This window comes from Oryza sativa, chromosome 7 (assembly GCF_034140825.1).
Source record: "Oryza sativa Japonica Group chromosome 7, ASM3414082v1".
NCBI lineage: Eukaryota > Viridiplantae > Streptophyta > Magnoliopsida > Poales > Poaceae > Oryza > Oryza sativa.
In genome coordinates, this window is record NC_089041.1 from 3,021,901 (window position 1) to 3,045,542 (window position 23,642).

The following is a 23,642-nucleotide window of genomic DNA, read 5'->3' on the forward strand; positions in this document are numbered from 1 at the left end:
TTGAACCAACACACCTTCGTTTTTTATTTTTCAGGTGCTAAAAAGTCGAAAAAAATATTTGGTATTTTTATTAGGCACCTATACAATCACACTCTCATTCCCAAAAGTCACATAATTTTTGAATCCATATTCATACAAATGTGTCAAGAAAAATTCAAATTCAAGACATCTCACTTCACACAAAGTCACCTTGCCATATCACCTACAAACACTTCTTGTCTTGGAAACAAATGCTATTGTTTTGAGACCACTATCATTTGAACTTATAATCCATATTTAACACCATAGATAAGATAAAATGAAAAGTGTAGAAAAATGTAGATCTTATCTATATCTACAACTTTTATATAGGTTTTGTGTCTATCTGATATCGTTTAGAAATTTTAAATATCCACTCATGCAAATAGGTTTGAGACATTGTAACACATTTTCGGACATTCAAACAAACTTAAATCGAAAAGTCATCAACTACGAAGTTGTAGATATCGTCGAGCTCTACAAATTTGATATAAACTTTATCTTCATCCGACTTTATATGAAAAAGATAGATAAAAAAATACACATATATATGAGTTGTGTCATCATAGGTGCTGGTTTTAATTGTAAACCAGCCGGCACATATGCGATACACATATGTGCCGGTTCATAAAAACCGTTACATATGATACTGCCGTAGTTATAGGTGCGAGTTTATTATAAGAACCAATATCTATGTGATGTTCATAGGTATCGGTTTATTATGAGAACCAGCATATATGATTTTTGAGGAATATTGGTACCGGATTTTATTATAAACATGTACCAACTAACTCAGTCAATGAGTTGTTATAGGTACCGGTTCTTAATTTTACACTGAAATATGATGGAAAAAATGTTATAGGTGTCGGTTTAAAGCAAATCGGCATGTATAAGGTTAAGGTTGGTCTCTATGGGGGTGTTTTGGAGTAGCTGTGTGGTATAAATTTGCTTGAACCAAAGCAGAAACACGATATACTCTGGGTGCAATTCCTGTGTGCACAAAGCGTTGATCAAGGAGTCTCCTGGTACATAAGCTTGGGTGGACTTAGCAGTTTCAACGTGAAATTGAATTGGCATGATCAGTCAGAGCCGATGCTTTACTCTGCACGTGCTGCTCGTCGCGATTGCTGCTCGTCAAATCGGAGTCGATCAGTCGACTCCTCGTCGGCGTTTGATGCGAAGCCAAATCTCGCTAAACAATTGACGACGATGATGAAGACGGCCGGCGGCCCGGATGGGCCTATTTGGTATGGGATTGGTCCAAATCTAAAATTTAGTTCTAGAGTTATGTTTGGATAAAGCCGTAGAGCAATTTAAATCCAACTCTATCTTTCTTTCTAGTTTATTTTGTGAAATTATTTTACTCAGTTTCGTTTTTATTTTAGGTGGAGATGAAACTGTTTAGTTAGGCTCTAACTCTAGTAGAGGTGGAGCTGAAATTGTGCCAAATAGACCCTTAGTATATCCATCTCTAAAGTTCTAATACCATTTATTATAAAAATAGATGCACGACTAATATATGACTTTTATGTGAAAAACTCTTACCGGAAAAGCCTACATGCATAGATCGGCAATGATTAATATAGAGGAGTTGGGTACAAACGTATAGAATACATTGGGTTGTCGCATACTTCTTGTGAGGTTTACAAGAGATATATAAAGAAAAATTCTAAGAGTCTTAGTAGAAGAAGATTTAGAGACATATTAGAAAATTAACCCTGATAGTCAAGTTTTATATATTAGAAAACTAATCCAAATATGTTTCATGCCAAAATTTGTAGTAGAAGTATCATATATGTAACATATTTAACTATACCTGCGGTATAGCACTATAGAACGTGTCTTTGCCAGGACACTTCGATTACTTGGTAATTTGCCAAAACATTCCATGATCATTATTTCAACATTTTACTCATTTGGGCAGATAAAATTTTAAAAAGGTGCTTTTACGCCCTTTCGCAAATTGAAAATTTTGGAATTTCAGCGCCTCACTTCCTAAAAGGACATCTTTAATTAGAAAAAAAAAATTAAATCTGAAAAAAATCAAAATATATTTTTAACTTTTTAAGTATTTTAGTTTTCCATGGACCCCGTAAACATTTTCTTTATTTTTGCAATTTGGATGTTTTTTAATTTAAAAAATGTTTAAGTTTACCAAAAAATTATTCAAATTTCAATTCTTTGTCCGATATTTTTTAGAAAAATTCTATCAATCACCTCCAAAATGTTTGGAGATTTTCTGCAATTTAGTAAAAGATAAAACCAGGCTGAACATCCAACTTGGCATGAGGTAATTTAAAACGTCATCTCTGTAATTGTATCTATCTAGTAGTTGAGCTGAAAAATGTTAAAATATTAAAATTATGGTCATTTTAGAAAACTACCATGAAAGTGTCTCGTAGAAAATACATTATTGTATAAAAATAACAAATACATACATATCTAATAATATTTCGTCGAGCATGTTATGCCTTTTCGTACGAAATAGTATATGTGCCATGGAAAAACACGTGAGCATTTGAGTACTTCAGACTTTCACTCGAAGAGAAAATGTATCAAATGTTAATTAATTGTATATGTACGTACATCCTAATTTAAAAAAGTACATGTCCTATATTGTATATTCAAGGTTTCATTTTATAAGAAGCAAAGGCTCTAAGAATCTCCCACGAATAAAAAAGAAGGCGCTAAGAATCAAATTTGGACGGCCATATAGTTAATTAATTAGCTTGCAGTTTGCCACAACCAGTATATATAAGAATTTAGGTGTTGTACATACGTACCTTGATGATGTAGATTTGCACCGAACTGAAAATGACGTTAGTACGCATGCATTTTCTCCTAGAGTGTACCGGCTGGGCGGCTGGCATTTATATATACTATGTAAAACTCCGCGTGTTGCTACTGAGTTAGCATAATAACAAGTGAAAACAATGTGTAAGATAGCTAGCTAGACAATACAAGCTTACATAAATTGATGCATGTGATTTATGATAAATTAAAATTAAATAGTGTATAGAATGATGATTTAAATGATAAATTAAATTTAAATAGTGTATAGAATGATGATTTAAATGTAAAAGTAAAGGTGATATGGCTTTATGAGAGAAGAAAAGGAGAGAGATATTTTGGACCATAGATTATCTAAGACTAAAAATAATTGATGTGATATGGCTTAATGAGAGAAGAGAGAAATAACATTAACTAAGTGAGAATGAACTATATATAGAATATTATAAAAAAGGATGAAGAGATAAATTGAAATAATATTTGAATTATGTGGGATGATGATTTAACATGCTTACATTTTAAAAACTCTAAAATTCAATAAATCATAAAATTACAAATAATACAGCATGCTTCATAATGTTTAAATGTAATAATTATTATTGAATGATGATGTAGCATATTGTTAGAGGATGATGATGTTGCATCTTTTTATTTCAACTACTCCCACATTCCTTTATATATATTGTAAAATTAACTGGGGCACTATGGTGTCCAGGCACCAAGATTTAAATTGAGTACATATATTCAATTTAAATGAGTATGAATTTTTTTAAAAAAATGTTTAGATATGATGGTTGTAAGGTGGTTTTCAGTCGGTTCATCTGTAACCGTGATCACCATCTAATAGGGCGCTGCCATGTGCAAAGGGAAAGCTGGGGGACGGTAAGTCTGGTTCGGCTCCCACCGCCTCTAGCCATCGACTTCATCCAGTGAATGACAGGTAGGCCTCTATGGTGACTGAGGTTGGTTTGGCCCTACTTTAGATCGGTTTCAACTGTCATGTCATGTGAGCCCTCCAATCTTTTTACTCACGTATGATTGACCGGAGGTTCATTTTATGGCATGACATATGTATTTTTATTCATAAATGACCTGCATAAATATATTTATCAAAACTAGTGAAAATGGTTAGCAATAAACTCCTACCATCAAGTTTTGATATAATATTTTATATTCTTTATACAGGAGTTGACGGTTAAAGTTTACACTTAATGACCGTCAACAATAAGCGATACCGTGGCAGTTTCGCGTAGCCGCGTGCTAACCTCGGTATACCGGTATTGCACTCCTACCCCGCGATACCGATGGAATATTTCTTCCAAACAAATTTCAACCGGTATATTTCTTTCAAAAAAAAATCAATATCAGTATTCATGCAATTTTTGTTCAAAGCACTACTTTCGCTACAGTACAATCTCTAAGGAACAGCCCCTACATCAAGTGCCACTGTACTATTGTCGTATACTATTTCTTTCTTTTCCACCGTTGACGTTTTAGAACGGAGGGAGTATGTATATATCGTCTGTACATTAGATTTGCTATTTTGGTACTTTCAGTGTCCTTTTTCTGAGTACTAGCTGAATAATTTTGTGTTCGCTATTGGAGGGTACACTAAGTTGAAAAAAGAATTTAAAATAGTTTTGTAAGATGATTTAAAATATAAGTATTTATATGATTATTAACAAAACTAAGGCAGAGTGAAAAAAATATCTTTTAGTGGTTAAATTTTAAATTGTTTATATATCCCTTTCAAGCATCGGATGAAAATGTACAGAACGATTTTTGTGCACTGGACTGAGTGTCCCATAAATACTTATATTGTGGCATAAATTTTTGAATACTCAAAATATTTTGAAACAAAAGAAGTATATGGAAAGTGTGTACCATTAATCCAATCTTTCATATGACTGTCAACGCCGTAAATATATCTGTAATATTACTCTCAGTACAGTTAATTAGCATATGGCCCTGAAATTTTTCGGCCGAACCCGGCAATTTTATATTTATATATACCCTTGCCTTGAGCTTAGGCATCATGTAGCCTCGCCGCTCAAGCATCGCTAACTCAGTTATAGCTGTCTAACAAAGCAAATTAGCTTTCGCTGAGCTTTGTGTTGCTTTTGGTCTCCTAGATAGGTTTGTGAAGCATGAAGCTCACGGTAGCAATTGTCTGTGCCATGGCGACCGCGCTTCTCGCCGCCGCCCCGTCGTCGGCGGAGGCCGGCGACGGCGAGCTGAAGGTGGGCTACTACGACAACAAATGCAGCGGCGTCGAGGACATCGTCAGGTCGCACGTCATCAAGGCTATCATACAGGACCGCGGCATAGGCGGCTCCCTCATCCGTCTCATCTTCCATGATTGTTTTGTCAGGGTATATTTTGTTTCTTCCTCCGTTTAATAATGTAAGTCATTCTATCATTTCTCACATTCATATTAATGTTAATGAATCTAGATATATACATTTCCTATCTAGATTCATTAACATCAATATGAATATGGGAAATGATAGAATGACTTACATTGTGTAACGGAGTGAGTACATATCGGTACTTCATCTATTTCATATTATAAATTGTTTCGGGTTTTAAATGGATTTATGAGTGAATTCATTTATATTACCTCTATTTCTCATTATAAGTCATTCTATTTTTTTTCCTAGTCAAACTTTCAATTTATAGAAAAATATAGTAACTTTTTCAGCACAAAGAAAATATTATATTATCAAAATGTATTAAATGTTAATCTTAATGATATTAATTTGGTGTTGTAAATGTTGCTAAAATTTTTCATAAACTTAATCAAACTTAAAAAGGTTTGAAAAAAAATTAAAATGAGTTATAATACTCTCTCCATCATATTCCAAATCTAAAAAATTTACTTTTGATAGGCATATTTCAATCCAACCACCTATTTTTTTAATGACTTTCTTGGATTTCATGGGGGTGGCTAATTGGCGCGCGCCCGCCTGTTGGCCCCGGCCCGGAAGCCCATCAGGCTTCTTTTTTTCTTTTTTTTCGCAAGATTTTTTTGCGATTTTTTTGCCTTTTTCTTTTATCTTTTTTTCGCTTTTGTCTTATTACTTTTTTAATCTTTAGCACACATATTTTTTCAAAAAATGTTTTGAGTTGAAAATTTTTAAATCTTTAACTTGAAAATTTTAAATTTTGATTTGAAAGTTATCAAATCTTAAGTTGAAAGTTTTCGAATATGAGTTGAAAGTTTTTAATCTCAAGTTGAAAACTTTTAAATCTGAGTTGAAAGTTTTCAAATCAGAGTTGAAAGTTTTCAAGTCGAAGTTGAAAGTTTTCAAATCTGGGTTGAAAATTTTTCAAATTTAAGATGAAAAGTTGAAAGTTCCAAAATTTGACTTTAAAAAATTTAAATTTTGAGTTAAAAGTTTTTAAATCTGGGTTGAAAATTTTCAAATCTAGATTGAAAGTTTCAAATTTTGAGTGGAAAGTTTTTAAATTTGAGATGAAAGTTTTCAAATATGGATTGAAAACGTTTCAAATTTGAATTGAAAGTATTCAAATATCAGTTAAAAGTTTAAAATTTTGAGTTCAAAGTAATAACACAAAAATAGAAAATAACTAAAAAAACAAAACGTGAAAAAAAAGGGAAAAAGATGTGGGCCTAACAGAAAAAACACAAACGACGAGTCCTTTCTCAATAAAAAAAGTGCGCGCTATTTGCTTAACTCGCGCAGCTTTTCCGGAATTTAATGCGTGACTCTCCATTCTTCCACGCAATATTGGCTATATAGGCATCGAGAAATGTAAATATATTAATAAATCGCTTGTTTACGAGAAATAACTAGTAGCATATTTAAATGGATGATAAGTAAAATTACTTATCTTTGATCGGTGTATTAAGATAAAATATAACTATAAAAAGTAATGAAGGGAGTACGAAACAGAGGACCAAAACAACTTATATAGTGAAAAGGAGTAGTAGTTTTGAAGCACTAAGGAGGTACTAGTAGCTTTGAAGCACTTGGGACTAATGAGTGGTTGCACAATGCATGCATGCATGCATGAGTATTGCAGGGTTGCGATGGTTCCGTCCTCCTTAACGCGTCCGACGAGAACCCTCGTCCTGAGACGGCAGCGCCGGTGAGCATCGGGCTGGAAGGATTCGACATCCTGGAGGAGATCAAGGCCGATCTCGAGAGGAGGTGCCCCGGCGTGGTCTCCTGCGCCGACATCCTCATCTTCGCCGCCCGCGACGCCAGCAGCATCCTCAGCAACGGCCGCGTCCGCTTCGACGTCCCCGCGGGCCGCCTCGACGGCGTCGTCTCCTCCGCCTACGAGGCCCAGGCGGAGCTCCCGGATCCCACCTTCACCATCCGGCAGCTCATCGACAACTTCGCCCGCAAGAACTTCACCGTCGAGGAGCTCGTCGTCCTCTCCGGCGCGCACTCCGTCGGCGACGGCCACTGCTCCTCCTTCACCGCCCGCCTCGCCGCGCCGCCCGACCAGATCACCCCGTCCTACCGCAACCTGCTCAACTACAGGTGCTCCCGCGGCGGCGGCGCCGACCCTGCGGTGGTGAACAACGCCCGCGACGAGGACCTCGCCACCGTGGCGAGGTTCATGCCGGCGTTCGTCGGCAAGCTGCGGCCGGTCAGCGCCCTGGACAACACCTACTACCGCAACAACCTCGACAAGGTGGTCAACTTCAACTCGGACTGGCAGCTGCTGACGCAGGACGAGGCGCGCGGCCACGTCCGCGAGTACGCCGACAACGCCGCCCTCTGGGACCACGACTTCGCCGCCTCGCTGCTCAAGCTCAGCAAGCTGCCCATGCCGGTGGGGAGCAAGGGGGAGATCAGGAACAAGTGCGGCGCCATCAACCACAGCAAGAGCTAATTCGGCCACTTATGCAGGGGGTTACGTACATGCATGCAGACGATGTGGTCGTAGCCATATGTTTTCTTGTTATATCTCATCGTTCTAAAATACAGAAAACCTTGTACTCGAAAAAAAAAGACTACTCCAGTATAATATAAAGTATTTGTATTTGTGGTTACCCATATATTTACCTGTTATGAATTGTTACTACCTTCGTCCCTGATTTTGCATCTGTTAGTGCATAGACTAAATCCCATACATATTTAGTACTCGTGGATTGTCATGTAACTGGGCTGAATCGGTATACATATTGAGCCCATGGCTAGCTAGGCTCAATCCGCTGCGATAAGCCAATCATTCAAGCCGTTACAAAAGGAGCAGATCCAACAGATGGGAGGATCGAACAAAATAGATGAAACCTGAGTTCTTCCTTCCGATGCTCTCTCTTCTTCAACCTCTGTATCTCTCTTCTCTTCAATCCCTGGCTATCTCTTCTTCTCCAATCTACTGCTAATTCTCAGTCTTGATTCCATTTCTCCCATTTGTATCCCCAAATACTCGTGTATCAAGTGTTGGAGGAAGAATTGTGTGCTTGTGCTGGAATTCACTAAATCACATAGAGTGGGTTCGTAACAATATGGTATTAAAGCCAACAATCCATGGGTTCCAAGCCAGGAGATGAGATGGATGACATACGTGGCAGCCGCGACTTCCATAGACTGGATCTAAGAATTTGGGGTGGTTGCACTTGAGGCGTCTAAGAACACACATGAACATCTAAGAACACAAGAACACAACATGAATATCTAAGAACACACATGAACATCAAGAACACAAGATGAACACACATAAACAAACCAGCATCTATAGTATAGTTGTCGGACTTTTTTCAAAATCGGCACTTATAAATACTTAAAGGTGCCAATTTTTCCCTTTAGCGCCCCCCGCGGGCGCTCCGGTGGGTGGGAAAAGCATAATAGGTGCCGGTTTTAGTTATTCCGGCACCTATAATACTGACTTTTATGTGTCTTTTTGTAGTACTGATTTGCAGTTGACATGATTATCATCGAACACTTATGGGAGAAAAAAATAAATTTGTTCTAGCCAAATCAATAGAGAGTGCAGATGAGAACTTTTGAAAAATGGGGTCCAAAAACATGTTGAAACACATTTGTTTAGATCCATGCATGTACATGGAAATTTTCGGGGTTGCTAGTCTATTGGTCGCTCGCTTTGCACCTGCCAATTGATAGGCCCAGTAGTTGACGTGATCTGACACACGGCTGGGATGAACGTAGGTTAGCTGCTTCCCAACCAGTCAACAGGACCTCTTAAACAAAAGGGAAGTCAAATAAGAAAATGTTTAATTAATCTAGCCTGGTTCGGATGCTAGATAACAGTAATGGAGTGATTAAATATTGATGAGACCACTATAATCTCGATTATATTTGAGCTAGCGAACATGCCTGCTATAGTTCCCTCAAAATCCTAAAGATATGTATGGCGTTAGCGTCCTTTCCAGTGGATACGCTTAACACAAGCTTTTGACGTGAAAGTTAATTAATTTACTACTGTACATGGAAAGAAATTCTACAAATACATCGCTCTTAGGTAACAGCATTTGAATTGAAATAAAGATACATGTTGTCAAATCGACCAAATAAACTGACCTCCTTCATAGGGGCGGAACTAGCCACCGGGCGGCTGCTTGGGCTCGTTAGCGAAAACTACACAAAATTTTAATATTAATGAGTAAATAGATGATGAAATTTCTATAGCAAATATCAGTTATATTGAAATTTGTCTGGGCTCAAAAATCTTTCTAGCTCCGCCATGCATCCTTCCATCAAATACTGTGCTTCGGTTGACACATGCATGATGCATCTGGACGGCCAATTAATTTACTCTATATAGCTCCAGCCGAATTTAAATTAAGTTCACCGTCACAACGCCAGGTATGGATCGATGTCAACGCCTACACGTTTTATCAGTTACTAGCTGTTTTGCTCCCCATGTTGTTAGACAACAAGAACTGGCAAATAACTATTCTGATGATTGCTCTCCAAATATTCCTCAAATCTCTTATTTAATCAATCTCCTCATTCAAAAGGAGTAGCTCAATTATCAATGATCAATTTGCACATCCATTTGTACCTATAAATACATCGAATGTTTGCCTGTCACATCATCAAACATCAACCAATCCTTTGAGGTAGCGATCACTACACATATATTCATTCGGTTTCAGGCGTTTCTTTGCTGTCTCCTAGTGAACAACCTTGTCAGAATTCAGAATGTTCAGCAGGGGGATGAAGCTAATTCTCATGGTAGCCTTCCAGGCTATGAGCCTCATCTCCATATCAACTGCAAGTCTGCAGTACAATTTCTACGGCTCGTCGTGCCCAAATGCCGAGCAGACGATCAGCAATGTCGTCTACGGCTTGATCGATGCTGACCCTTCCATGGCCCCGGCGCTGCTGCGTTTGCATTTCCATGATTGCTTTGTCATGGTAATGTAATTGCTAACCACAAGTTAATTTAGTTTTTCAACTATGAATTGATAGCAGTTTTAATTTCTCACAAGATATATTACTGCAAGCAAAGCTTAGATATTGATGGTTAATTACTTCATTTTGTCCCCAAAAAAAATGTAAACGAAGTTTTTTTTTTTTTGTTTTTTGATCATGCAGGGTTGTGATGCGTCCATCCTTCTTGATCCCACGAAGGCAAACGGCTCGCCGGAGAAGACAGCGATCCCGCTCCGCGGGTACGACGCCGTGAACAAGATCAAGGCGGCCGTCGAGGCCGTCTGCCCCGGCAAGGTCTCCTGCGCCGACATCCTCGCCTTCGCCGCCCGCGACTCGGTGGCCAAGTCCGGCGGCTTCGTCTACCCGGTCCCCGCCGGCAGCCGCGACGGCAACGTGTCGTCCGCCTTCTCCGTCTTCTCCAGCATCCCGTCGCCGTTCTTCGACGCCGGGGAGCTCGTCCAGAGCTTCGCCGCCAAGGGGCTCACCGTCGACGACCTGGTGGCGCTCTCGGGTGCGCACTCCATCGGCACCGCGCACTGCTCCGGGTTCAAGAACCGGCTGTACCCGACGGTGGACGCGTCCCTGGACGCGAGCTACGCGGCGGCGCTGAGGGCGGCGTGCCCTGACGGCAGCGCCGCCGACGACGGCGTGGTGAACAACAGCCCCGTGTCGCCGGCGACGCTGGGCAACCAGTACTTCAAGAACGCGCTCGCCGGGCGGGTGCTGTTCACGTCGGACGCGGCGCTGCTGACCGGCCAGAACGACACGGCGGAGAAGGTCAGGGAGAACGCCGGCGACCTGACCGCGTGGATGGCGCGGTTTGCGGCGTCGATGGTGAAGATGGGCGGCATCGAGGTGCTCACCGGGGCGCGGGGGGAGGTCAGGAGGTTCTGCAACGTCACCAACAGCTAAAAAGCTATACTGGCTGGCTCGAGTGAAGAACGCACTTGTGCCATTGGTGTGCGTGCCGTTTTTGCTTAGTGGCAAGTTTGCACCTTGTGCTAATTAAACGTTTTTGTTCTCCAATCTACACCATGCACACACACCATTCATGTTGCAATTTTTTATTGCCACCTTGTTCTATAAGAGGAGGAAAATTAACCACCTTAATTTGTTATTCACTCTGGTTATAGTATTTTGGTTGTATGGCTCATGTAAAAGATTTGGGGCTTTTTTTTTTAGAATTACACAGTGCAATGTAGATACTCACAACGCACACGCACTCACATCTATGAATACACGCACGCAAACCCTACCCCTATAAGCATCTTCGAAAACTGGGCCGGCAAATCCTTGAGATTGACGAAGTCACCATAGGCACCTCGTTGTCGACGGATATGTCGCCTACCACTAAAAGCACAACGCCGTTATATCTTAGAAAATCCGCTCCCATGGGGAGTCGAACCCAAGACCTCAGGTGCTACTGAGGCTCTTGTAACCACTAAGCGAAAACGCCGTTATTATTATTATTTTTGGAGAATTTGTGATTTGGATCTGAGATTTGTGTGTGATGTGAATATGTGATGCATTTGTGATGAATTTTGTAGAAGTTGTGATGTAATTTTTTTTAAGATTTTATGATGTATTTGGAGATGATCGATTTGAGGATTTGGAGGCAATTCGGGGATGATTGATTTGGGATTTTTGGGATGGGATGGAGTGAAATCAATATATTAAAAACAACAATGAAGAAAAGAAAAGAATAAAGGAGCAACTGAATCTAACCTCTTTAGTCCCGGTTGGTAACACCAATCGGGACTAAAGATAGCCGGGACTAAAGATAGCGATCTTTAGTCCCGGATTCGTAGTCCCGGTTAAAAAATCAGGTCTACAAAAGGTTACGAATCAGGACTAAAAAGCACTTCTCTACTAGTGTGCAAATGTGTGAGCCCCCATTGACCAAGTGTAGGAGCAAACCCTCTAAAAGTGTCCAGCCTCTCTGGCCTTGATCAGTCAATTGATCGACATCGGTTTGTCGTTTCGCAAATGGTAGAAATGATGATGGGTTTTTGATACTGAATTGAGTCTCTGAGCGAATTCTGATGAGTAGGAAAAGCATCTTCATAATGAAGGTCCTAAATCTCGTATGTGAATTCCTGTTGATAAAGAAAATGATGGTTCACTTGGAACTATACTTGTGCAAAAGAATCCTATTCTTTTTTTTTGGTGCCCTTATGGTGTATATGTTGTGATAGTAAACAAAGAAAGGAGGTGTTTTGTTTTCGGAAATGGTGGAAAAGGAACTTTTGCTCATCTCAAGTTCCCTTTCTAGCTGGCCATTTTGCGGAGGGGGAAAAACCAACTTTCCCTGTAAAACAGTGTGCTTTGATCCTTCTATGTTATTCGTTTTGTTCGTGAAATTCTTTCGAGGTTGCTGACATTTTTGTGTTTTCCACATGGAACAAAGATCTGCCACCAAGAATACAGCAGGCCAACATGCATCTTTCTGGGTGTTCAAGCAGGATTGTCCTTGTTGACATCAGAATTGACGATGGTATTTTCAGCCTCTTCTCTTTTCGATATTTAATATGAGATCTGAGCCTGAGAAATTTCAGCCATAAATGCTGCATGTTTTGCACATGCTTTGTTCTGATTGTAATATCTGGCAATTTCAGATTTTTGGGATAGCACTTGGATTCAATCTTCTATTTGAATATGATGATCTCATCACTGGGATATGTTTTGCAACCGTTGTTCCTAATCTGCTACCATATGCTATATCACACCTGGTAAAGAAGAAGATTATCTCATATAGAAAACTTCAAACCTATATTGTAATCTGATTTGGAGTTAATATTTGTCAATTACTTTCATATACCTATTCTAGGGAAAGAAGATGGTGGGGACATTAAATGCTTGCATTGCAGGCTTTGCGCTTCTTTGCTACGTTCTTGGTTTATTGGTCAGCCAACCACAAATTCCTCTGACAACGAATGTAATTTTCCCCAAGCTCAGTGGTGAAAGTGCTTATTCTCTGATGGCTCTTCTTGGTGCAAACGTAATGGCACACAACTTTTACATCCATTCATCAGTTGTTCAGGTAAATTATGATGCTTCTTTGTGCCCATTACATAGTTAGAATTATATTTGATTTGATGCATTTGGGGTGAGGGGGGTTTGGGCATTTGGTGGACAATGGTCAATGGCATGCCACAATTATTTACACCACACAATGACACATGTTGCTAGCTTTGCTAGTGTTTCGAACAGTTCAGAAATTCCAAACTGATAGCAAGGGTCACTATATTAGACTAGTTATACCAGTCTAATATCGGATGTAGTGGAGAATGTTTTTGTTCTAATAGATCCAGTGGTTTGTGGGTACGCTGTATCCAACTGAAAAAGATATGGTTTGTCCTATTTCAATTGTTTGCGCAGAGTTGAAGTGATGTTCATTGACTTAATTTCAAAACACCAAGATACATCTTCTAGCGAATTGCAGCATTATGTTAGGCATGCTCATCGTTAGTTAGTGAAAGAATTTGTTCTCACTTAATCCAGTTTGGAGCTTAACTAACAATTATGGCCAATGAAACTATAGTATTTAATAAGCTATTGTGCCACATGCGGAATACTATTTCTGATTGACAAGCACAAATCTAGAATGTTCCTTGAGTAAATGTTTGTTCCCTAAAACTGTGGCCTATTTCTATTTGTTTTCTTTTTTACTTTCGCGTGTACATATTTTGGTTCACTAATGGTAAATGTCTAGTGTTCATGAGGTCTTTGCCTTAGGTTTGCTAGTATATGATATATATATTACCTAAAGTGTATAAAAATGGATAGCATTAGTGAGTTTGACAGCAAAACCAGCTACATTTCATTGCCCTTTGTGTCTTATGCTTTTGGTTGTCTTTTTTTTTCAGCTTGTATCCATGTTTGCTAATCAAATAATCTCTTTTCAGGGTCAGAAAAGATCTGCCTTTGCCGTTGGTGCCTTATTTCATGATCACTTGTTTTCAGTATTATTTATTTTTACTGGAATTTTTCTGGTGAATCATGTTCTAATGAACTCTGCAGCAGCTGATTCCACTAACACCCTTCTTCTCACCTTCCAAGATGTTGTAGAACTAATGAACCAGGTTAGTACTATAGTTCCTACTACTTCACCCTGTGATATGCTAAGCTGGTGCTGAAGAAATCTTGTTTCAGTAGCAATCCTAAAGTGATATACACTACCTAACATTTATCATTTTGCAGATATTTGTAAACCCTATGGCTCCAACTATATTTCTAGTGGTTCTTCTCTTCTCTAGCCACATCATCTCGTTGACATCTGCTATTGGTAGCCAAGTGATTTCGCAGCATTTGTTTGGCATTAATCTTCCTCTCTCTGGACATCATCTGATACTGAAGGCTTTTGCCATAGTTCCTGCTCTGTACTGTGCTAAGGTTGCAGGTGCTGAAGGAATATACCAATTACTGATAATCTGCCAGATTATCCAGGCCATGCTCCTTCCATCATCAGTCGTGCCACTCTTCCGTGTTGCCTCATCAAGATTGATAATGGGTGCCCACAGAGTGTCTTTGCATCTGGAGATATTAACATTTCTTGCATTTCTCCTCATGCTGTTTTCGAATATCATCTTTATGGCAGAAATGCTGTTTGGTGACAGTGGTTGGCTGAACACTCTGAAAGGGAATACTGGAAGCCCTGTGGTGTTTCCATCTACGGTTCTCATCACGGTGGCTTGTGTCTCTGTTGCATTTTCACTCTACATGGCTGTTACACCACTGAAATCAGGAAGCCATGAAGCTGAATTGCAGCAGGAATGGTCTGTGCCTTCTCAGAAAGAGCTCTTGAATACTACTCAAGACAGAGAAGAGACTTGTGCGGGCAATGTTACCTATGAGGAAGATCAGAGATCTGATGTTGTCCCTTCTCCTAGGATTCAGCCTGTGGATTGTCTGAAATCAGCTCTGGACTACATTGATAGTTCGGACACAGCTATAGAATCTGATCATGATTCTCAACATTCCACTGCTCATACATCTACCGCTCCTGAATCCTGTCACTCTCCATCATTCATTCCTGAAGAGTCAAAATCAGTTGTTGCTGTTGACTGGCCAGAGCCTCTGGAGCCAATTTCTAATGCTATTGTGGCTGAGGAAAGTACAGTAGAGAGTGTGGACTCCAAGAGCACAGGCGAAAGGGATATTGAAGTAGAACCAGCTCTTTTGATGGACAATGATAAGGAGGCTCCAAATATTCTAGAGTCTGACAACAAGTCACTTGGAGGCAATAATCCTTCCTGTGCATCGGATGATGGCCCACCATCTCTTACCTTCAGCAGGGGGAAAGGCTCAGATGCAGGCAATGGCAGCGGGAGTCTCTCGAGGTTATCTGGTTTGGGCCGTGCAGCAAGGAGGCAACTAGCAGCCATACTTGATGAGTTCTGGGGGCATCTCTTTGATTACCATGGGAAACTCACTCAAGAAGCTAGCTCTAAAAGGTTTGACATCTTGCTTGGGCTAGACGTAAGAACACCTAGCTCAACTGTAAGAGCAGACAGTCAAGCTAATGAAATCCCGAAGAGTCCCATGGTACGAGACAATTTACAAGGGTCTGCCTTCTTGGGAAGTTCAAGGGATCTGATGTCTACTAAGAATGAGATGTCGAATTTGGATCTGACATATGGGCTTCAGATGGGCAATAACATTGGGTCATCAGCCTGGTCTCAGGGCATGCAGTTACCAAGTACCCAACTGCAGAGTTCAAGCAACAGCTTACTCGATCAAGGTGCAAGATTAAATTCAAATTTTAGCACGCCATCATACGCAGACAACAACCAATTCTACCAACCTGCAACGATTCATGGGTATCAGCTCGCATCATACCTAAAACAGATGAATGCTAATCGAAATCCTTACTCTAGCATGCCATTGGACCCACAGCGACTTCCAAAATCTTCTGCATCGGCTGTGCCAACCTATGTCGATTCTGTCATGCATGCTCGTAACCAGAACTTGCTTGCTTCATTGGGAGCTACTCCTTCACAGATCGCAGCAACATCCCGGATAGGTACTATGATGGCAGAAAGATCCTATTATGTCCCTTCCACTCTTGACGGGAATGAAAATGCTGGTTCATCAGCTTACTCAAAGAAGTACCACAGCTCACCAGACATATCTGCACTGATTGCTGCAAGCAGGAGTGCTCTGTTGAATGAATCAAAGTTGGGTGGTGGTACCATTGGATCCCAGTCGTACCTTAGCAGGCTTGCATCGGAAAGATCTCAGTATACAAACTCGGTGGCCAGGCCTGCAGCTCCCTTGGCGTTTGATGAGCTCTCTCCACCTAAGCTCCCAGGGGATATCTTCTCAATGCAACAAAGCCCAAACCCAAGTGCAAGATCCCTTTGGGCTAAGCAACCTTTTGAGCAGCTGTTTGGTGTGTCGAGTGCGGAGCTCACTAAAAGCGAGTTCAACCCTGCAGGCAGATCGGGTGGCATGACCAAGGATGATTTCTCTTACAAGGAGTCTGAGGCGAAGCTTCTTCAGTCTCTTAGATTCTGCATCTCGAAGCTCCTGAAGCTAGAAGGATCAGGGTGGCTGTTCAAGCAAAATGGTGGCAGCGACGAAGATCTGATTGATCAAGTTGCTGCGGTAGAGAAGCTATTGCAACAAGGAACCAGTGACAACCAACTGCTGCTTGGTGATACTCAGCAACCACCATGTGATAAGGCAGACATCCAGTACATGCGCGTACTGCCTAACTGCGGAGACGACTGCATCTGGCGCGCCTCCCTCGTTGTCAGCTTCGGTGTCTGGTGCATCCGCCGGGTGCTAGACCTGTCTCTGGTGGAAAGCAGGCCAGAACTTTGGGGCAAGTATACCTATGTTCTCAACCGTCTTCAGGTGAGCTATTTCAGTCCTGAACTAGTCTGAATTTGAGTGTTGTTTTTCAGTGCCCAAGACTTGACTGCAAACCTGAAACTGCTCATTTTCAACGTACAAGACTAACTCTGTCAATCATTTTTTTCGCTCAAATGTAATGCAGGGCATCCTGGATCCTGCATTCTCCAAGCCTCGGAGTGCTCTCAGCGCGTGTGCGTGCCTTCACAGAGATATCCGGGTGCTCAACAGCCTGCGCCACAGTAGCCTGGTAGCAACAAACTCCATTCCAAGGCAAATCCGAGGTTCCTTCACCACCGCATCTGTGGTCCTGGAGATGATCAAGGATGTGGAGACCGCAGTCTCAGGGCGCAAGGGCAGGAGTGGCACCGCAGCTGGGGATGTCGCCTTCCCCAAGGGGAAGGAGAACCTGGCCTCCGTGCTGAAGCGATACAAGCGGAGGCTCTCGAGCAAGGGACAACAATAATAAGGCATCTGGGCAGCGTGATCCTGTCGCGTTTTAGGGGGACTTTGACCATTGTTCTTCAAGGATGGCAGCCAGCCATGGTGGCTTGCCCTCCCTGAGCCCTGGATTTTTTCGTTGCACAACGTTTGCAGGGACCTGAGGAATTGGCCAACACTTCTGGTCCCTTCCATCATATTTCGTTTTTTTTTGTTTCTTTCTTGTTTTTTTTTTTTTTTTTGCATGTGATGTGTTGTATAATGGTAACTGTTCATGTGCCAGAAGAACAACCACCAAAATGTACAACAGATGTAGTCAGCTGATGCACCATTGTAAAGTTTAGTCTCTGCATTTTAACCTTTTTTTTGGGGGTCATTGACAAACTGAATGAATGCCCTGTGTAATCTCTCTTCAGAGAGGATGCCAAGACTGAGAAAAAGCTTTTGCCAGATTTCCAGATTCCTTGTGTTCATCTAATATCTGTCATGTCTCTCACATTTTCTCCAGCTTATGATCTTTTTGTCTCGTTGGCATTTGATAGCGTGTGCTGGAGATGTCTACCGTATATGTGGATTACTGTATTAAGCTTCTGGGACCGGTGTATATATATAATTTGTATGGATAGAGATAAAGAAATACTAACTCGATATGGATTAGTTATATCCTAATGTTTCTCTAAACACCAGGCGTAGTGGCACTGTACTGCAACCTCACCCAAGAACATGTTTTTGGGGTTCAGACTTGAGAGTATCCATTGCTGAATTTGCCTCACCGCAAGTTTAGTCTTGCATTTCACAAAATTGCAAGGATAGCTAACAATTTTATCACAAAACCATAAACTTTGTGGCCGTGCAATTGGATATGCTCTCTTTGCTCAGAAGCTTTTGAGGATACTGATCACCTGTTCAGAAACTGTGCCTTTGGACTTGATTTGTACCGGGAAACTTGACAACCCGGCCGACACAGTATTCTCGATTAGATGTTGGGAAAACAAGATAGCCAAAACAAATACGGCACAAAAGGCAAAGGAGACCTCTGGGAATACTAATCAGGAGAGAGAAACTTAGGTGGTGTTTGAATCTTCCTTTAAGATGAAGATTAAGTGTTTCACGTAAAACGAGGTGATAATATTATGTGATTAATTAAGTTCTAATCATTACAAACTTGAAAAATATATTAATTTGATATTTTAGAACAACTTTTATATAGAAAGTGTTCACATGAAACTACCGTTTAGCAGTTTAGAAAAGCGTGCCACGAGTATCCAAAAGCTTATCAATTTTGTTGGAGAAAAGAATAGGGTTAGTCTTCCAAGGTTCTTTTATTCGGCAGAGCTCCCGCTGTCGGTTCTTTAAAGAAAAACTCGTAGATTAGGCCACCCATCAAATATAAATGTAATACTCCATTACACAAATTTAATTTTACATAAGGGTTCAAAATTACATTATAGTTTATTTACACTACGAATTACATCTGGGTAAATTTTTAGAAATTTGGAAGCAAAACCGTGAACACGTCATCAAAAACTGGATGTGGGCTCCACGAGTTCAGAGGATGTTCCGAACCCGTTTTGATCGCCCACGGCCCGCCGCCCCGCCGTGGAGCCGATCCCCGCCACCGCCGGCGAGCAGCTGTTCCGGACGGCGTCCTGCTGCTCCCTGCGCCGCCCCCATCCCCTCGGCCTCCGCCGAGCTCGTTCCTGCGCGGTGAGCATCCTTGCCGACGCACCAGAACCCTCTTTTTTTTCTCTCTCTCTCTCGTTGTACCCACACACCTCTACTCGAATTTGCTCTATCTTCTCTTGTAGATCTGAAAGCTAGGTTTTCTTTTTTACTTGTCTTAACCTTTAGTTACATAACAGGTTTTTTCCCACATCAGGTCCACATCGATCTATAATAGCCAAGAGCCCAAGACCTGCAGGGCTTCCCGGGGGTGGTGCATCTTCTCAGGCGGAGGGGCCTCCTTGGATTCCTTGAAGTTTATGGCGCCGGCGACCAAACTCATCACCGTGTGTGCACCGGCAAATATGACGAACAGGTCCCCCTGTACATGTGCGCGGTCACCTTGAGTTGGTCACCCCTGTCAAAACATAGTAACTTTGTCAAAACCTAACCTAAACAAACATGTTTTTTTCACAAAATTCTTCATTCTTACCTCATGTCTGATTTTAACAAATCTAGCCTGTGGTTTGCCTTCAGATGAGCAATACGCCATCCATGCATACTTCCTGCCGCCCTCTCCTGTTTCCTAATGCGCTGCTCAAGGCGCCTCATCATAACCTTTTGCACCAGAAAAGCATCAAAATGTTGCTTGTCAGCACAAAACAATAAATCCTTCTCAAGTCTCAACGAGGGGGTAAAACTTCCAGCATCACAGGTAGCTTCTCCAGGTCACTCCTCTCTCATCCAGTTAGGAATCGTGGATGCAAATGCAGAATCGATTTCATCCGTCCCCGAAAAGAAATACAAGGGATTTTGGCAATGCGAATGCAGAGCCAAACTCCCTCATATTTGGATTTGGGGACAGAGGTAGCAGATAGGCAAGGCAATTAGAGCAGTAATTTTACCCTGGTAGCTCTTGTGGAGAAATAGCGGGGCTGGGCGAGTGCGGAGGAAGCCCATGGTGGGGTGGAGGTGGCGGCGGACTGAACAAGAAACAACAAGTTAGGCGCATTTAACGGAGGAATAGTGCAGTAGCAATAACTAGGAAGCTTGTGCAACAAAATAAGCAAGCACACGCGACAACAAAATGATCCAATCCAATTACTTAGAATCAACTCAACTCAATAGTGCAGTAGTAGCAAATCAGAAAACAACTTCAACTCGGACTGGCAGCTGCTGACGCAGGACGAGGCGCGCGGCCACGTCCGCGAGTACGCCGACAACGCCGCCCTCTGGGACCACGACTTCGCCGCCTCGCTGCTCAAGCTCAGCAAGCTGCCCATGCCGGTGGGGAGCAAGGGGGAGATCAGGAACAAGTGCGGCGCCATCAACCACAGCAAGAGCTAATTCGGCCACTTATGCAGGGGGTTACGTACATGCATGCAGACGATGTGGTCGTAGCCATATGTTTTCTTGTTATATCTCATCGTTCTAAAATACAGAAAACCTTGTACTCGAAAAAAACATCATATAGTACTATCAAATCAGTCTAGATTTATACTACTAGATAGCTAGTGTCTAATCGAGTACTAGGAGTATATTTTAAAACAAGAGTAGTTTGTTATTACTTGGTACTAGCACGTCAGTGAATGTACGTGCACAAGAAATCCTCGTCGATAATGAAAACTAGCATGGTATTGGAGAATCCATCTCTTAAACCCATCAAGTCGAAATCCTGAAGCACCAAAATCCCCCTACTTGATACGCAACTATCGACGTTTGATGTCGCAATTCTGGTATTTGCATAGTATGGGGATCGTCGGTGCTAGGATATACGCGAGACTGAGGTGAAAGAGACGGAGACAAGGATTTTTATACAGGTTCGGGCCCCTGAGTTGTCAGGTAATAACCCTACATCCTGTTGGCCGGAGCCGGTATTGCTTTTATTCACCATAATCACACCAGTACAATATGTGGGGTAGCCTATTTAACTGTTGTCGACATGTCGGTCTGAAGGTCTGACTCGTAGTCGACAACAGGGTAGCCTTCCTCCTCGAATCCGTGTCCGGCGAGATCAGAGATAGCGCTTTCGTCTCTCCTGACGGTATCCGGAGACACCGTAGGGGAATAGCCATGCCTATCCCTGAAGTCGATATCCGGCGGCTTGTCTTGGCATATGTTGGCTTGTATGTTGTGGCTTCTGTTGTTCCGTATATTGTGGTGGTTGTTGATTGAGGTGGTCGTCTGTGTCGATCGTGGTGACTGTGTTGATCCTGTCATGGTGGGTGTCCCACTGTCCTCCTAGGGGGGCTTGTATTTATACCTATAGGTGTCCCATTGTCCAAGTAGAACTAGGGAAACCAATATGGATACAATCCGAGTAGTCCTTGTCGTTTCCATGTAAAACTCTGGTTGTCTTTCCTTATCCGGAACTCCCTCCATAACTGAAGTTAGTTTCTGTATAAGACATGGTATGTGGTGGGTCCTGCCGAGATTTAGTCAACTACTATTAGGTATGTGGTATCCATAACCCTGACAGTAGCCCCCGACTTCAATGCAAATGAACGAATTCATATTCTCAACCGCAGACCCTGGAGTAACTGTTGTCGTGCTCACGTTACCGTTCTCGGTGAGTTTAGAGATAACGTTAGACTTTCTTTATCAGCCTCGTGCGGGCACCAAAAGGGTTTGTCTAAGTCAATCTCTGATGTCAACCAAGGAAGTACAGAGCGTACGACTAAGTCTCCCGTCTTGCTGTAATCGAGAATTTGGATTGAAGTCAAGAAATTCTATCTCGGCTGGTACACCATCTCTTCATTCCGTATTCCTTGTCGAGATCCAGCAACCGTTCTCGAGCGATCGAGAAGGCGTAGAGTCTGCGACGGAGCCTTGTCAACATTTGTCGTACTCGCCATAGTCGATCTTGGTGTAGAACCATAGAGACATAGAGTCTTCGTCAATGTCGAATAGAATTTTCCTGAAATCAATACTCAGAAAAGAATATTAGATAGAAATAGCCCCCGAGCGAATGCCCAAAGGGTGATAATGTTATAATATGTATGGTAAATTGAAAATGAATTAAATTTACCGACCAATGTTTTGTGTATGAGCGTCTTCTCTCTTACCGACTTCGATCAGTCAGTTTGTAGAGTCATACACTCTCCCTAGCCCCCAGCCTTGTCATCGGAGAATCGTTCTCGGAGGATAAGGCTCTTGGACCCTTGACCTGCCTTGGTTGAACAAACACTGATCCTAGCCCCCAGCCGTGAAGTTGGAAAGCTCAGTTTCCGATTACACGGCTTGGTTAATACGCACGGCGAGAACTCTTACACGACCAGATCTTACATGGTCTTTTGTCTCTACAGGATCCGACAAGGCCTTATCGGCTCTGGGCGTCCCCAGCCGAAGTTCCCTTAGGTTCCTCGGAGGCCTTGTCAAGACGGCGTAATGGGACAGTAGGATAGGTTTCAACGCTAGGTGTCGTCGTGGTAAGGGATCTCTGGGTAAAACACTTGGCGATATTGTATACCAGCTATCAACTTTGTTGAAATAGAGGTAGTAGGAGAGTCGTTACACCGCTGGTCGAGAACCAGGCAGTAGTCATAACTCGACCACTTAAAGTGGAAATAGTGGGAGAAACGCTACATCGCTGGTCGAGAACCAGGCAGTAGTCGTATCTCGACCACTTAAAGTGGAAATAGTGGGAGAAACGCTACATCGCTGGTCGAGGACCAGGCAGTAGTTGTAACTCGACCAATTAAAGTGGAAGTAGTGGGAGAGACGCTACAGCGCTGGTCGAGGACCAGGCAGTAGTCGTAACTCGACCACTTAAAGTGGAAATAGTGGGAGAAACGCTACATCGCTGGTCGAGGACCAGGCAGTAGTCGTAACTCGACCACTTAAAGTGGAAGTAGTGGGAGAAACGCTACATCGCTGGTCGAGGACCAGGCAGTAGTCGTCACTCAACCACTTAAAGTGGAAGTGGTGGGAGAAACGCTACATCGCTGGTCGAGGACCAGGCAGTAGTCGTCACTCGACCACTTAAAGTGGAAGTGGTGGGAGAAACGCTACATCGCTGGTCGAGGACCAGGCAGTAGTCGTAACTCGACCACTAGAAGCAAATGTACGAGAGATTACTACGATCAACTGGTTGAGAACCGGTGAGTAGGTGTCCCTCGATCATTTGGAGTCGTGGTACGAGGACCACTACGCTGCCGGTCGAAGACCAGTCGTAGCTGTTCCTCAACCATCTGAAGTCATGGTGCGAGGACCGCTACGATGCCGTAGTCATACCTCGACCATCTGAAGTTAAGGTGCGAAAGATTGCTACGTACTGGTGCGAGAACCAGCGTGCGAGCAGAATTATCTCTCGAACACCAATGGAAGTTGCGGTGTGAGAGATTGCTACGTATTGGTGCGAGAACCAGTGAGCGAGCAGAATTACCTCTCGAACACCAATGGAAGTTGCGGTGTGAGAGATTGCTACGTACTGGTGCGATAACCAGTGAGCGAGCAAAATTATCTCTCGAACACCAATGGAAGCTGCGGTGTGAGAGA

At 42.2% G+C, this 23,642-nt stretch overlaps 3 protein-coding genes and 1 long non-coding RNA gene across 4 annotated transcripts; 3 read left to right on the forward strand and 1 right to left on the reverse strand.

The window, feature by feature from the left end:
• Positions 1-4,846: 4,846 nt before the first annotated feature.
• LOC4342432 (peroxidase 2) lies at positions 4,847-7,845 on the forward strand. Its single transcript, XM_015790940.3, has 2 exons — positions 4,847-5,180; positions 6,856-7,845. Exons 1-2 carry the CDS (start codon positions 4,956-4,958, stop codon positions 7,675-7,677), a joined length of 1,047 nt encoding a protein of 348 aa, XP_015646426.1. The 5' UTR covers positions 4,847-4,955; the 3' UTR covers positions 7,678-7,845.
• A 2,111-nt stretch (positions 7,846-9,956) lies between these two features.
• LOC107276425 (peroxidase 5) lies at positions 9,957-11,287 on the forward strand. Its single transcript, XM_015790731.3, has 2 exons — positions 9,957-10,169; positions 10,350-11,287. The coding sequence occupies exons 1-2, from the start codon at positions 9,969-9,971 to the stop codon at positions 11,097-11,099; spliced, it is 951 nt and encodes a 316-aa protein (XP_015646217.2). The 5' UTR covers positions 9,957-9,968; the 3' UTR covers positions 11,100-11,287.
• Positions 11,288-12,354: 1,067 nt separating this feature from the next.
• LOC4342433 (protein ETHYLENE-INSENSITIVE 2-like) lies at positions 12,355-17,943 on the forward strand. The gene is made up of 6 exons (XM_015791543.3): positions 12,355-12,681; positions 12,803-12,916; positions 13,015-13,227; positions 14,093-14,269; positions 14,388-17,045; positions 17,188-17,943. The coding sequence occupies exons 1-6, from the start codon at positions 12,679-12,681 to the stop codon at positions 17,506-17,508; spliced, it is 3,486 nt and encodes a 1,161-aa protein (XP_015647029.1). The 5' UTR covers positions 12,355-12,678; the 3' UTR covers positions 17,509-17,943.
• A 971-nt stretch (positions 17,944-18,914) lies between these two features.
• LOC136357308 (uncharacterized) lies at positions 18,915-20,155 on the reverse strand. The gene is made up of 3 exons (XR_010742532.1): positions 20,051-20,155; positions 19,639-19,763; positions 18,915-19,563 (listed from the first exon to the last, which is right to left on the reverse strand). It is a non-coding gene; the product is annotated as an uncharacterized lncRNA (long non-coding RNA).
• Between the last annotated feature and the right edge of the window lie 3,487 nt (positions 20,156-23,642).

What these genes read in the sequence shown, in the direction of transcription:
- LOC4342432 (XM_015790940.3), top strand. Translation starts at nt 4,956, where the DNA reads ATGAAGCTCACGGTAGCAATTGTCTGTGCCATGGCGACCGCGCTTCTC. An exon ending in TCCATGATTGTTTTGTCAGG is followed by an intron (nt 5,181 to 6,855) that starts GTATATTTTGTT and finishes TGAGTATTGCAG; the next exon opens with GGTTGCGATGGTTCCGTCCT.
- LOC107276425 (XM_015790731.3), top strand. Translation starts at nt 9,969, where the DNA reads ATGAAGCTAATTCTCATGGTAGCCTTCCAGGCTATGAGCCTCATCTCC. An exon ending in TCCATGATTGCTTTGTCATG is followed by an intron (nt 10,170 to 10,349) that starts GTAATGTAATTG and finishes TTGATCATGCAG; the next exon opens with GGTTGTGATGCGTCCATCCT.
- LOC4342433 (XM_015791543.3), top strand. An exon ending in TTGTAGAACTAATGAACCAG is followed by an intron (nt 14,270 to 14,387) that starts GTTAGTACTATA and finishes ATCATTTTGCAG; the next exon opens with ATATTTGTAAACCCTATGGC. An exon ending in ATGTTCTCAACCGTCTTCAG is followed by an intron (nt 17,046 to 17,187) that starts GTGAGCTATTTC and finishes AATGTAATGCAG; the next exon opens with GGCATCCTGGATCCTGCATT.